Source organism: Leptosomus discolor, chromosome 3 (assembly GCF_034619465.1).
Source record: "Leptosomus discolor isolate bLepDis1 chromosome 3, bLepDis1.hap2, whole genome shotgun sequence".
In the NCBI taxonomy this organism is placed as follows: Eukaryota; Metazoa; Chordata; class Aves; order Leptosomiformes; family Leptosomidae; genus Leptosomus; species Leptosomus discolor.
Window position 1 is genome coordinate 70,733,468 of NC_141393.1, and position 15,222 is coordinate 70,748,689.

General features: G+C 37.6%; 1 protein-coding gene across 5 annotated transcripts in view; it reads left to right on the forward strand.

Annotated features, from left to right (window-relative positions):
• DNM3 (dynamin 3) overlaps window positions 1-15,222 on the forward strand; it is a 190,337-nt gene that overhangs the window by 43,189 nt on the left and 131,926 nt on the right. For 3 of the 5 annotated variants that reach the window (XM_086462511.1, XM_086462510.1, XM_086462506.1), the window contains exons 9-14: window positions 577-644; window positions 2,098-2,236; window positions 4,155-4,241; window positions 6,258-6,328; window positions 9,978-10,026; window positions 11,693-11,722. In XM_086462511.1, the coding sequence (XP_086318637.1) occupies window positions 577-644; window positions 2,098-2,236; window positions 4,155-4,241; window positions 6,258-6,328; window positions 9,978-10,026; window positions 11,693-11,722 (444 nt within the window). The remainder of the gene's footprint in view (window positions 1-576; window positions 645-2,097; window positions 2,237-4,154; window positions 4,242-6,257; window positions 6,329-9,977; window positions 10,027-11,692; window positions 11,723-15,222) is intronic. The other 2 variants (XM_086462508.1, XM_086462507.1) reach the window with 1 other exon arrangement.

A 15,222-nucleotide genomic window follows, 5' to 3' on the forward strand; every position in this document is an offset into this window, starting at 1 on the left:
CAGATAGGGTTGTGGCTGGTTCCAAGTTTTAAATGTGGTAAGTCGTCTTAGCAGTCCAACAGAACAGATGACAGTTGGGCTTAGGTAATGACCCTTTTGTTTGTGAGAACACTAACTTCTCTTCCAGCTAGCTGGCTTTCAAGAAACTTAAAGAGCAGCTTTATAACTTCATAACTGAGACCACTCCTCTCTTAGATTTGGTTGAAAAACAATAGAATGGGAAGGGGAGGATAAACAGACCATAATCACAGAATTTGCACCACTTTAGGAAACCAGGCTTAAAAAAAAGTTACTTCTTCCAAATTCTGTTTCTGGCTTACTCGATCAACTCTGCAAAGTCATTCCAGCTGTTGGTATATCTGGAATGGAAGGGTACATAATTTTCAACAATCCTTACTGCTGCCTGTAGCCTTAGTGTTAAAATGTTTTAAGATACTTATGCATTGTTTAGTTTAATTAGAAATGAGTATTTTGCCATTTGAACTTGCCTGTCTTCCAGTTGTATTGGGAGAGGTAATATTTTCTGGTTTATTAAAAACTTCCCCTAATAGATCTCATTTGCTTTTGTTCCTCTAGATGGAATTCAATGAGAAGGAACTGAGGAGAGAAATAAGTTACGCCATCAAAAACATACATGGTATCAGGCAAGTGCTCCCATGTGTTCAAGCCCAGTCACATTATAGAGGGTGTGGTTGTCTTAACCTGTGGACACACTGGATATTGAGTGCTAGACTGTGTTACTAATGTACTGCTCCCAGCAGCTGACTTTTTTTCTTCCACTCCTTTACACTTCTGTTTTTCAGACAGCTATTTTGGGCCAAACAGTTGGTTTGCCCAAAGGGGTTTAATTTACCTGGAAATGCCAGAAAATTATTTTACAGAGAAAATCAATGACTTTTTTTTTTTGGTTATGTTTGCGGTTCTGTTAAGCCTGTATTCCTGAAAAGTCATAGGTTTTTGGGGGAAAACTTGTGTCTTGATATGGAAAAAACCTTTCAGCGTGTGTTGCAGCAGACTCCTTGCCCTATCTTACTCCTCTTTATTCTCAACCGATTCTTGAAATGACTGATTTACAAGTGAGTTGGCTGAGGTTTTACTTTGTGGATATGTCTGCAGTGTATTATTAGGTTTGGGAAGAGGAGGTATTTGGTTTTTTGGTTTGGAATGACCTAATTATCTCACTTTGGAATGATCAGTCTATTTTGGAGGGACACTTTATCAGATGCATACCCATTTTTTGTTCTTTTGACAAAACAGATTCAAAAAAGCTTGGGGGGTTCTTTTGTGGTGTGATGCCACCCCCCTACCCCCGTCACTTCTGAGTACGTAATATCTTTTGAAAGCATTGCGTACAAGCTTTGTTGTTGTTAGGGTTTGGAAAATGTTCTTTGTGATATTTGTATAGTAAATTCTCAAATGGTTGATTCTAGCAGCGGTGGTGCAGTATTTGAACTTTTCTGGCCTTATTGGTAGAAAGGTCTTGATGAGCTATTTATGTCAGTGAACTGATAGTTTTGGGCATGTTTTTGTAGTTTGCTTTTTTGTATAATTTATCTGCCAAGATAGACCTTTGCAAGTAGTGTTTGAGAGAGAAGTAAGGCCTCTTTGTTTAGAACTGTTTCTGTGAGGTACCTGTTATATAGGTTCATCCACACTGCAGTGACCAACTGAAATTCTCCATATAGGACTTTGATTACCAGAACCACATTTCATGTTGTGACTGAAGAGGAAAGCGCAGCTATAGTATTCTTACGGGTTTGCTATGCAACTGATTGTTCATGGAGTGCTTCAGTTGCCATTCATCCCTTCTCTAAGGTTTGATGCACTGCTGAAGAGGCTTTACTGTATTATGTCAGTACTCTTTAGAGTTCTTGCAATCATCTTCAAATAGTAGGACATGTTTCTACTTTTATATTCTTACTTACAATGACACCTTTTTTAGAGAAAGGAGCAAATTTAGTTCTGAGGAAGTCTGTGTAGGGATTGTAATTACTCAGCTGTAAGCCTCTGAAAATAGAGATATGAGCAATTCACTAAAAAAAATCTTCCTTGCATGATGTTTTTATTACTGTCTTACATATTCTTTTGTGTCCACAGAACAGGTTTGTTTACTCCTGATATGGCATTTGAAGCCATTGTTAAAAAACAGATAGTCAAGCTGAAAGGACCTTGCTTAAAAAGTGTGGATCTGGTGATGCAAGAGTTAATCAACACTGTCAAGAAGTGCACTAAAAAGGTAACTTGCAAATAGATCTGTTAATATAAGTATAATGTAATGGTATAGTAGATAATATAAAGCCTGTATTGCATTTTACAGTATTATAAGAGATTTCTAATTTAGTCACCTGATGTACAGAGTAAGACTCTCTAATTAAAACTTCTGCAAATCTCTCAAAACAATGTAATGCTGGAAATGTTCATTCGATTCCTGTGTTTTGAATATATGAATATACACCTTATGACTGGAGGTTTTTTGAGTCAAGAGTTGCTCCCTCTTTAAAACCATGTGTTCATTGGTACTGAAAATGGAACGTAGACAGCAATTCCAGAGATGTGTAAATCAGCAAAAAGAATTGTACTTTAAAGTTTTCTTTTCCAATGCTAGAGGAAGAAACAGTGAAACTTTTCTAGAGCAAAGGCCTCAAATGTGTCAAAGACATCTATCAAGGGGAGAAAAATGCTCTTTCCATATTGAAACTTTACTGGGTGGCACTACAGTTCTTTGCAATGTAATGCACAGCTTCTCCCGAGATTTTTTCATATACAACCCCAAAATATCAGATGTCCAACTGTCAAGAAGTTAGACGTGGAAAGGTAGGAAGGCTTCATCTCCCTCGCGTTTTTACATCCTGCATTAGTGTTAATGAATGACCTTGCTGCACAGAAATGTTGAGCACTTATGTGGAAAGCACTGCTGAGTATTGAACTTCCTGATGTGGAAGTTTTGTGCATCAATTAAACTTTTAACTCAAGATCCTCAAGTGTAATAAATTAAGAAATACATTAATCAAAACTAAACGTGGCATTACTATGAGTATTCGGGAATGGTTTTCCTGAAGTGTGTGTACTTGGGTTGGTGTCTACTTTTAGAATGAAACCTCAAACTTCACACTCCCCAGCTGTGGCTAAGGAAGTACGTCAGGTATATTAATATCATGCTTTTTTTTCTCTCACACTTTTCACCTTCATAGGAAAGTTGTTTTCTGTAAATACTGTGACTCACTTGTCTGGAGCATTGACATCTAACAGTTGTTGATTTTCAATTCTGTTGTCTCCCATTACTCTGATATTCTAGAAGATCCCATTGACTCTTGTAGACTTCTTAGCTAACTGGATACTTTTATTGTCTCACCTTCTGTTCATCGGTCTTTCCTATTGTCTCAGAGTGCAGGGTACCCTAATAGTAGCAAGTACAGGAGTGGTTCTGGGATGTGAGCACAGGTACGCTGAAGTTGTTGAGAAATAACCTGTCACACCCTTTGCATTTTTCTGAATAATGCATTTTTTTTTTTGTACCAATGAGCAGGTAAAGGAACTATTTCTTGAAACAGGAAAGGGTGACAATCTTTTTGACAAAAATCATAGAGAAGTAGATTCACTGCAATATTTTCAGCGGAGTTTCCAAGTTTTTTCACTTTTGTCAAAGTTTGGAAGATATGTCCCTTGAATGAGTTGTAGAGATTCTTTTCTCAGTGCTGTTGTCCAAATTCACTGTTGTGTTTTGCTGTTTACATTTTTAAGGGTTGTTACTGAGATGTAAAGATGTTGCCACAAGGTGGAGCCTTCAAAGAACAAGAAACTCGGGAACTATTGAAAGCGCTGCTCTAGAATTAGGCACGGTAGAAGAGAAAGGCATGGAGAAACCTCACCCCAAGGCTGATAAACTCTGCTTGACGTGTCCAAAGTGTCTTTTCCTCAATGTTCCATGAAGCAAAAGCATAGAAACTATCCAAGGGTTTAGGTCTCTTCAGTTTCTTTGACTGTGAAAATGACCATTAATAGCAAAGTAAGGCTTGCTTTGTAGTGTAGTTAACTTTTAGCCCAAGCGTTTATAATAATTGCCTTCTACCAAAGAGGAAATCTGGAGGCTCTTCAGTTTGTATTATACTGAAGCTACCCTGCAGATGTAAATTTCTATTTATTTTGCTTTTCAGTTGGCAACATATCCAAGGTTGTGTGAGGAAACAGAAAGAATTGTTGCCAGCTACATTCGTGAAAGAGAAGAGAAGACCAAGGATCAGGTGGGAATAAATAGACCTAACAGTTTGGAGAAGTGTGTGAAGGAGGAAGGTTCTTGTGTACAAAGTACAATAAGACAATGAAATATTTGTCCTTTTTTTTTTTTTTTTTTTTTTTTTCCAGCAGGCTGCACATTTTAGACAGGGAGAGAAATTGCTTCTCTACCATTGAGCTTTGACAGAGGAGACTAGAATTGTTATAGAAAATCCTAATCTCATCTTTCAAGATTAGGATTGATGTCTTAAAGTAGCATTGGCTTGATCCCGTGCCGCAGTGTGCCATCTTCTTATCTGTGCCACAGCAGCTGGTTGTAGGAAATCAATTAGTGATTAAACAAACACACATAGAAATACCCAGCCTTTTTTCTACTTTGTTTCCATCTTTTTTTAACATACTCATCCCATGTTCTAAGTACAGTGAGGTCCACAAGCAATTGTACTGGGACTCTTGTGGGAGTGACAAGCTTTCCTTCAAGTTTTTAAAATAAAGGGTTTTTTTAGACAAACTTGTTTAGAACATTCATCACCCAGCTAAGCACTCCAAATCCAGGAAACTTCAAAGCTTAGATTACATGTGAAAAAATCCACTGGAAGTGGAAACAGGAATTATTGTCTGGAGAGTGCAGAGTGTGACAACAGAAATGTTTGGGGAAGAAGGGCTAGGCAGAGCTTCTAAGCTGTTCTGGACTCCTGGCTCTCTAGTCCTGTCCCTGTGTGAGCTAGGGAGCTGTGCAGCATGTCCAGCCTGCTTCTTTTCCTTTAATCTGTGCTGTGAATGTAGTCTTAAGAATAATTTTGAAAAAATTCTATTTGCTGGGCTTGTACTTACAAGGAGTTCTACTTAGCATGCTCAGTTATTTCAAAATTTGGAAGAAGATACAAGTTACTTAGAGTAATTGAGTCTTTTTTCTTATTCCATTCTTCATTGTGTGCACGTACCTGGCAATTTCCCAGAACAAAGTACAAAGTATCAGCTTTCTGTAAATCCCAAGAATTAGTCAAATTGGTTATTGTCACATATTCACATAATTATTTATGCTGTTAGCAGTTATCATTAATAAATCAAAACACTAGTGAGGATATTTTCAGAGGTAAGAGCTAGACCCAGATCCCCTCTATCTTTTGCTCTGAGTGAGGCACCTAATATCGTCTGGAAATTGTGAAGAATTTGGGAGTGATGCTGTGTTTCTGCAGTACAGAAATAACTCTGTGCACTTTGAAGAGATTAAATGCTACCATTTGGTAGCAATAGGTTTCTTCCTTACTCCCTGCTGATAAATGGAAGTTTGAAAAGATGGAGGAAAGTGTAGTCTCATGCATGTTCAAGCAGCTGTTCAAGGGTGGGAGTGAGCTTTCTCTAATATCTTGGCAAGTTCTTTGCCGAGTTAGATTATCAAGTTTGAATCAAATTCTGTCTCTGGACTATTGGAAAACTGGCAAGTGGTAAGTACACAAACCATTCATTCTGTTATTTGACTAGCCCATCTCTCAAGCCAGATGTGTGCACCAGAATGGCTGTCTAGTACCCAGGCTGTACATTTTCTGGGCCAGGGCTAGCTTATCTATCGCTTCTTTGTGTAGTACCTAAAGAAAATTTAAGTACCGTTATTTCAGGTTTAGGGTTTGGGTTCCTTGCTGGCTCGGCCGGAATGCTACAAATAGACAGAATTTTGTTAACTTGCAAAATGTAGAGCTAGAATCTATGTTATATATTATTAGACTCTCTCTGGCCATGTATGATTGATCTTAATGAAGTGGACAAGGGCCAATATAGTTAAAAACAAGGTCTGTCTGGAAAAAATAGGAAGAGGAAATAGCTCTTCTGTAGTCTGGCTTATTAAACACCACACGAAGTGGTGGGATTTAGAAAATATTGTTGCTTTTGGCTTCAACAGTTATGAAAGCAATATTCAATAATGCAGAAAACTCGAAATTTCTTTTCTGTTCTCCCTTCCTTTTCCTCAATCTCTTTCCTCCATCTTACCCATTCTTTTTTTGCTCTCCTGTCTTCCCTAATAGGTGCTCCTGCTGATTGATATCCAGGTTTCTTACATCAACACCAACCATGAAGACTTCATTGGCTTTGCAAAGTATGTATATAGAGACTTTGTTAAAAAAACACTGTCAGGTTTTTTTTTTTTTGTCTTTTGTTTGTTTGTTTTTTTTTTTACCAAGTTCAAAACACAAGTCCTGAAGTGTGACAGTAAAGATGAAAGCTGCAAAGTCCTAAACATGCAGGATCATGCTCTTTCTCAATATACACAGTGTTGAACTCTGTCCCACTTGTAGGGAATTCTTTACCCCAGTTCACAAGCCTGGTTTCACTGAAGCTGAAGCTTATGTCTTGGTCTGGAATCACATGCATCTCAGGAACCCGCTTTGGCAACCTGATGCTCTCACTGTATCCATTTTAGGACCACAGAAATGTATAATGTTGGTGGTCTTTCCACATTGTTGCTAATGCATATTTTGGGAGCTGTGATTTTGTCTGAAACAGTTTTGCTCAGAGTAATGGATGTCACTGAATTTATAAGTGTGCCTGCTGTTTGGCTGTAGAGAATAATAGTAGCAGCATGCCCTGCAGGGCCTGGTTTGACGTTCTCCTTGCATAATTGAAAAGACTGTAAGAATATTCTCCAGCATGTTCTCCCTCAGCTTCCAGCAATTTGTGCCTTGGGGACTTCATAGCAACATTTGGTTGGTAAATGACACTAGTAAAAGCGTTAGAGATGTCTTCACTCTTCGAAGAATAAATGTTCCTTTAGCCATGTTCATGCCATATTTGCCATTACAGTGTTTGGAATCACAACAGGTTTCGTCCATGTGGGATGCTGGCAACAAAGTTTGTCACCACAGTACATATGCTATGGACAATTCTAGTTAGGACTGTGAAGGAAGGTCTACATCTTCAAGTATGCCTTGAAGGTTTAAAACACGTCTTTCAGTAAGCTGAGATGGGAGAAGGCAAAATCAGGCACTGTTCATGTGTTTGGTTTGAGCAACTTTCTCTAGAATTGTTTGCGGGTCCTAGATATCTTTATCAGTTCTCTTGACAAACGACAGGATGTTGTAGGAATGGTCGCTGGCCTTCTAGAGGTCAAGATAACAACGTGCCTGCTATTTACTTCTCTTCATCCTTTTCTGACAGGAAAAAGCCTGCTAAAAACACTCCATATATATTCATGGTGTGTGCTGTGACCTTGGGAAGTCACATAGTCCAACCTTCTGCTCAGAGGAGGGTCAATGCTGAGTTCAGACCGGGTTACCCAGGGCTTTGTCCAATCAGATCTGGAAAGCTTCCAAAATTGGAGATTCTCTAGCCTCTTTATTCAGCCTATTCTAATGCTTGCCTCTCCTCACTGTGAAAAGACTTTTACTTGTGTCAAGTTGGAACCTTCCATGCTTTATAGTCTTGGATTCTGGAGTGCCGGGTGTATCTGGCAGTATTTCATTATGTCTGTCCTCTGGAAAAATCCCCCCCATGGCTGCTGCTGCTGGGGCCTGTAGTTCAGTCCTCACTGCTGTGTCTTTTCCAAGGAGTTGCAATGCCTGAGTTCAATTTCTTGGAAAAGCTGCTTCCTCTTTTGCCAGTGGAGATCTAGAAATCCTCAGCTGCTGTACACGGGGTATAAATGGCTCTTCACTTAAGTTTAAGCAAGTGTTTCTGTGGATTGAAAGTGATGGGAAGGGAAGTATCTTTGTTGACATGTGCTGAACAGGAAGAGAAAACTTCAATAACTAAGAACAATTTAAAATGTAAAAGTATTAATTTATGAGCTAAACAGTAGAAAATACACGTTTTAAACTATAATTGTGTTATTGTTACAGCAATTATCTTAGAACTAAAAAATGAAATAATTTTTGGGTAGCATATGGGCTTCTACAGTATCTAAACATCCTGGACTATAGATTCCAAAGATTCCTTAGTGTTTCCTTTCTTTTGCTGAGTCTTCTAGCCAGTTGTCTCATGTGACTGCAGTGCTTTGTAAGTGTAGGTCCTGTGAGCCTTGTTTGTAAGAATGAGAGCATAAGTCAAACTATCTTGCAGCATTGCAGAGCCTAAGGCAGGTACAGTGTGATGTGAATTGACTTGAGAAGGATTCAAGAATGTCAATATTTAGAACAACTTTACATAGTTATGAAACTGTGAAATCTTAGAACATTAATATCTGTCTCGTTTAGCGGAACAAGTGGTAAAATGTTGAGATTGGGTTTGTTTCCAGTTGATGTAACTCAGACATAGCTACTTGCTTCAATTTACATAAAGAGTAATTTGTATTTAGAACAGTAAGTAGAGGACCAGTTGCTGGGCTACTTCTAAAAGGCATGGGTTTCTTAGTATGATGGTAATGGTCTAATAAGCGGTCTAATAAGCTTTCCTAAGGTGATAAAATAAAATTAACACACACCCGCCCCCCCCAAACAAACAAAAAGAATGGAAATTAGATTTCCTAAAGCCATCTCATATGGGTTTCTCACACAACAGATTGGAACTGGTGAGGGGTTAGTGCTGTGTTTTCTGTGTGCACATTATTTAGTAATAATTTATGCACCAAAGCTTATGCAACTCAGACGATGCACCAGAAACGTGCAGTGTTATTTGGTCAAAAGATTCTGGATGACTGAGAGCTAAGCCCAGTGAACAGGCATATGGAATAAACATCCTTGTGGATCTTCTCATGGGCAGCCTACGGACTGCTGATTTGATAGTGTGGTCCGAAGGGCAGGATCAGAGTTGGGATGGGACTGAGTCTGGTGCTTCGGCAATTCTTTGGAACAGCAGCTGTGCACAAAGCAGTTGCAGGATTGGCCCATAGGCTGTGATCCAAGCACATCTTTCTCACTCCTTCAGAGCAGCATTTGTAGCTGATCTGATATGTATGCTTTTTTCTTCAGTTAATCAGTGCCTGGTGAAATGGTATAATCTAACCCAGAAAAACTTCCTGTTACCAGTAGCTGCTCTGCTGGTTGAGTCACCAAAGCCTGCTCTCTGAATGCTTTTCTTCTTCTTTCTAGCAATATTTTGATTTTGTGGCCTAACACTTACAAACCACCACATAATGCATTTTAGAATTAATGGCAATTTACATGTTTTTGAGACAGGAGTGTGTTTTGTTGCAGGAACTGGGATTCCCAGAGTTCAAGAATTGAGCAATATATTTTAAATATGGTTTAATGTCAAATATGCACTGTTCGTGTATGATTCCAGCTTTTTGAACCAGCTTTGTGACGGCTTCATCCATTCACCCTCAAAGTGCATATAAATATTAGAATAATATCCAAAACAAACTGTCAAGACAAAGCTATTAAGGAGCCTCCAGCAGGGGAGGATTTTGTTGTACTGTGCTAAATAACAGAAATGGCTTGCTTTTTGTCCCTTTTGAATATTTATAGAAGCTAATGTTTCCAAAGTTACCCAACATGAGCCATAATTTCTCTGTGCTTTTAGTAACCTTTACCAATCCAAGTATGATGTTGTTACAAAGGAGGTGATTAGTAGGAGCTGTCTGCTGTGCATGTCCCTTCTGTCCTAAGCAGGCAAATATAAGCAGGCATTCCTGTAATATAAGAAAAAGCAGTTGAAATATGCATATATATGCAATGATTTTGCTGTGTTTCTTTGTTACTCTAGCTTTCTGTGGTGGAATCAGAAGTAACTGTTACTGCTAAAATCTATTCCTCAGGAACTGGCTTAGTTCGGGTTTCTTCAGTGTAACTCTTTTCCTCTGCTTCCCTTAGTGCCCAACAAAGAAGCAGTCAGGTTAACAAAAGTGCAGTGGGAAATCAGGTAGGCACCTAACAGAGAATGGATAATGGCATGTGCAAGTTAATCCAAGCTGTTTGGTTTTCTTGGCTGCGTTTATTTGTTGTAAGTGTATCATTTACCTTTTCTGCTTCAAACGTATATAAAATGCGTCATCACCACCTTGTTTTACTGAATTTTTCAGAGCCACCTGACTTTCATTGTTATCATCATTTATTGTTTAATATTTCTGCTACTGCTTGCACTGCTGGTTAGTGTCTCCCCACCCATGCTGGTTAGTGCATTGAGTCTTTCATGTTATACATCAATGTATTTTGTCATTAACTGCAAACTTGTGAATTTCAGAATCCAAAATGCTGGTGAGTACTTGCTTGTGTGTGCTTTGTCATAGTCATTTTACTAGTTCTTTTTGTATTCACAGCTTAAATGCAGTGAAGGGGCAAATCAGCAAGCAAAAGCGGATTTGCCTTTACCTCTTCTGAAAACTTTCAGCTGACTTAACAAAGATGTTGACTATGTACCATAGGCCTCTCTCAAAGTAAACAGAGAGTAACTGGTTGATGGTCTCAGATTAATTATCATTTTCACTGAGATTCATTAATGAAATTACTTTTCTGTTTCTTTTTCTCACATAAGAGTATGGGATTGATTCTGCAAGATGCTAAGTGCTCCTGAGCTTTGCTTCTTTCTTTGCTTTTGTGTGGGCCAGAGGTGCTCAGTACTTCACAGGATCAGTCCTCTTTTTTTTGTATGAGATGAAAGTAATGAAAACAGCTACAACGTTGAGGGTTTCTGCTCACTGTGAGGGTTTTGCAAAGTCTTAAACAGAAAGAAAATGTTGTGGAAATAGTACATACTTTAAAGGGAAATAAAAAATTCTAGTAAAAATAAGACAACAAAATTTTCTGTAAATAATTGCCAGTATTGAACATCTTCCTGATGTTTTCATGTGCCATTTGGTCAGATAATGCTCAGGAGGTGGAAGGTCAAGGTTTTCAACTGTGACCACTCAATTTAGATTCTTCAAGTGATAAACCTAACATTTCAGAAAATCTCCTATTCTGCTATTGTAGATGAGAGTTCTAGTATTTTTTTGAAAACTTAGTCATGTTCTTGAGGATAGAAATCCAGCCTCTTCCTCCCACCAAGAAATTGCTAGTTATTTTAGAGATGTTAGTTAAAATAATCCATTAACTTCTTGGATGTGATGGTCCCCCACAGCCTGACCAGCATGAGTGGCATTTTTGTTGTAATATATTGTTTGGACTAAAATGAAAAAAAGTTGAAAGGTCTAAACACTGAAATAGCTTCAAAGACTAGCCTCTCCCCTCTGAGGAGAGATTTCCTTCTTATCTAGCTGTGCTGGCACATGTGTCAAACACAATAACTGTCATCACTTTGGAGTGTCCCGTAAAAGGAAAATTGACCAATTATCTGACTCTTCAAAAATACATGAATAAAATGAGTGATTTTTTGATTAAGTGAATGTTCTCTCTTTAACGAAGTAGAGAAAAAGCTTGGTGTTTTAAATTAAATATTGAAACTTGATTACTTTTGGTATAAAGGACTTTGCTGAACCTTTTATTTTAAAGATGATAAGCAGATGTTTGTAAGTTAATTGTTTGGAGTTGAAAAAAAATGAGAAAATGTTTCTGAAATAAAACTTCATTTTTGCAATTTGCTATTTCAGGGAACCAATCTACCGCCTTCAAGGCAAATTGTACGAGCTAAGTTCTGTAAGCTTTATTGTTGCTTTTTCATTTAGCTTCTCAGAGGGCAAAGTTTGTCTCTAACTCACTGGTTTGTTGAATACTTGCTACTAAACTATTTAATGTTAAACTGTCTTGTCTGTAACACTTCCTAAACAAAGTATAATTGCAGTTCATCACTTAACTGCTACTAACCCGCTGTTACAAGTATGAACTAGTATAACTTAAAATGTTGTAGAAAACTTTGAATAAAGTTAATATTTTTTATAATGTACTGAATTTCTCGAACTAAAATGACTAATTGATGTTTATTTTGTTATATAACTGGAAAGCAGTTTTTATCTGATGTAAGTGCCTCTGTTCATAGCAAACCTCTTTTTGAAAGGTGAGCAAATAAGTTTCTGGTAACCAAAAGGAAACATTAGCTCTTGCATAAATGAACATGTTGTTTATGTGTACAGGTACTGTTCTTGGTATTTTGTTTGTGTAAAGGAGTTACTTCTGATTGATAGAAAAAGTGGGTTTTATTAATATACTTAGAAATATTAAAAGCCTTTTTAGCATTCTTTTCATAGCACCAGGAGGATCAATATACCATGGACATACTCTTTTCTAACCCTTCCACCTCATGAGTAAATAAATATGTGAATGCCTTTAATATTACTAATAAGAATTAATTGTCTAAACAGCAGTTAATTTTATAACAAGTTACTCCTGGTTCAGTGATGGTTAGGTGTGAGAAGAAAATCTCTGTCATGTGCGTTCTTTGGTAATGTCTATGATAAAACCACATTTTTCCAGTTTATTGCCACATCATCAAATTATATTAGTTACAGTTTCAAACAAACTTAAACTAAATAAATGTTCCATAAAGAAAAAAGGACTAGGCAGCACTGATTCTAACAGCAGCTGAATGGAATTTCTTGAGAGATCAAGATCATTACATTCTCCCAAAATAGTGGGATGCTTATTTGCAATCCATTGCTTTTCTTCCATGTAACTTGCTTTGAACTGGAATGAAGCAGATAACTATTAACTGTTTATATGTATCTCAGAAATAAGATGAGCGCAGCAGTATTGCATTTTTTGGAAGAAGTGTAATGCCAATTCCTCTTAACATGTTTTTGCTCCTTTTTCCTCTGCCACTAATTTATCCTCTCATGCTTAATCTTTGGCCTTTTTTGTTTGTCTTTTCTTTGCTACCGCCTGAGGTTTTGACCTGACTCCACAAAGTTTCTTTTTAAGCCACAGGTTAGTCTGTCTTCTAATTTGCTTGAAATAATCAGTGTAATGCTTGGTTTTACACAGCATGTTAGCAAGATCTGGTTCCTGAAAGCTGACTCACCTTTAACTGTGTATTTTGTGTGTTGAGATTTGTTTTGGTGACTAAAATTTAGTGTTTAAAGCTCCCCTTCATGATAAACCTTTGAAGATGAAGGTGTCATTGCTCCATGTGCCCAGTTGATACTCTGTGTGTAAGAATGCAAGATACTCAAATTATAGAGGACTAGATATAATTTATATGAAATTCTGTTTTGTGTTTTACTTCTGTGGCAAAATCTGCTGCTGTGCTTGAAGTAGCCCCTGTAATTGGAGAAGGGGCTTAATCTGAACTGTGAGTTTCAAGTCACTGTCCAAGTGATCTGGGGGTTTGGGTTTGCAGGCTTTGTTTACATGTTACATCACCAATCTGACTCACTTGCCCTGGACACACGTAGCATTCAGACCCCATCAGTTGGCCTGAGCTATAGTGCTAATAAGTAACTTTTCCCCTTGTAATCCACTTTTTAATCCTGCTTTGTAGCATACTTTGCTGCTGGTTTTCTTCAGATATACTTAAATCCTGTTACCTTGCATGACTCAGGAAAAAAGGTGTTTACAGAATTCTTTTAGGCAAGTAGATGGAAATGGAAACTTGTGCTATGGTCAGTGAGGTGGTTACAGAAAATCATGACAAGGCTGTTCTGTTAAGAAATGCCAGTGTTTCTGTGAAAAAGGTGGTGCTCGTGGACAACCACATGATGCTAAATTTTGAAATATCCTTGAATGAGACATGCTGTTGTTGAATTTTCACCTTCTGAAAACTAGAGAAGCATGGCTGTTCTAAATGGCCTTTAACTGTACTTATTTTTTAGGTTAAGATTCCTTCATGATTGACTTAATCACCTCAGCCTCTGTTTGACTATGTTTGGAAGCATGTTTCAGTTTTTCACTGCAGAGTGCTTTGCTTCAGTAAAGACTAAATTTTTTTTTAAGGTAGCTATGTTTAGGACTTAAGCCACTGTCATTATTTGTTAGTTATACGATGTACTATGCAGTGATTTTTGGGGAAGCAATGACACAAGATCTTGGTTGTGTTCAGTATCAGAACAGATATGATCAGTTTATGCTCTGACATTTGGCAAACTACAGTGAACTACTATATTAGCTTTCCCCTCTAATCTGGTTTTCCTTTTTAGCTGCTGTAGTGTGAGAATCTTCATATTTGAACCCAATAGATTGTAAGGATGCCTCACAGAGTAGTTTTTCCAATTTTCATTCTCTCAGTCTGCTTGCTATTTGGTAACACATGTTGTTATGATATTGATTAGAAGATAGAGTAGTGCTAGGAGTTCTTGTTTCAATGGACTTACGTAACACAGCTTTAATAAAGAGTTATGTTAGCTCAACAAATGGTGCTGCCTGTATTGTGGAAGTAGCCAGTCTCATGATTTTCACACTTGTATTTCTGTCTGCCCAGTCAATTTCACTTATCTCTCATTTATCTTGAAGTTATCTTTCAAATACTTCTTTTAAAGAAAGGGGACACCACCTGATTCTCTAATGTGTTTGTTTTACAAATACCTTATCTGATTTAATGGAATGAGCAAGTCATGCAGCAGTACATAAATTGTACTTATTGTCTCAAGTCCTGCTTTCCTGTTTATCTGTGAAGTGGAGAATAAGAACAACGTATGATTTGGGTTTTGTGCAGCTGAACTATCAGAAAATGACTTCCTTCTGGCTTGTTCATGTGCATTTGTACCCTCTAAGTTTCATTTTTCAGACACCCAGATTAGGTATCAGGACCCTGAAGGAAGGAACTCTGTCATCTCTTGTTCATCCTGTACAATGGAGCCCAACTACCGGTCAGAATATTGTCTTCGCTAGCTTCTGGCAATGTCCATATTTTTCACCTTCCTGAAGTTCATAACTCATGTCACTAATGTCCGGTTTCCACAGAGTGACATTTAGAAATATGAGAGATGATACTGAATGGATCTCTTAAATCCAAACCAACCAGAAAATGAACTAGTGAAAACAATAGTGAAACACACTACTTTCATTTTTCAAGCTGAAGTACTATACAACATAGCTAACACAATAGTTTAAAAATAAAACAACAATGCCCCCCCCCTCAGAGTTTTTTTTTTAATTAGAAAAGGCTCTTTGAAAATCTTTGCTGCTTTTTGCACATGGAAGGGCACTTATTTCTAAAATATAGCTTGAGTTATTTTTTGAGAAAATGGCT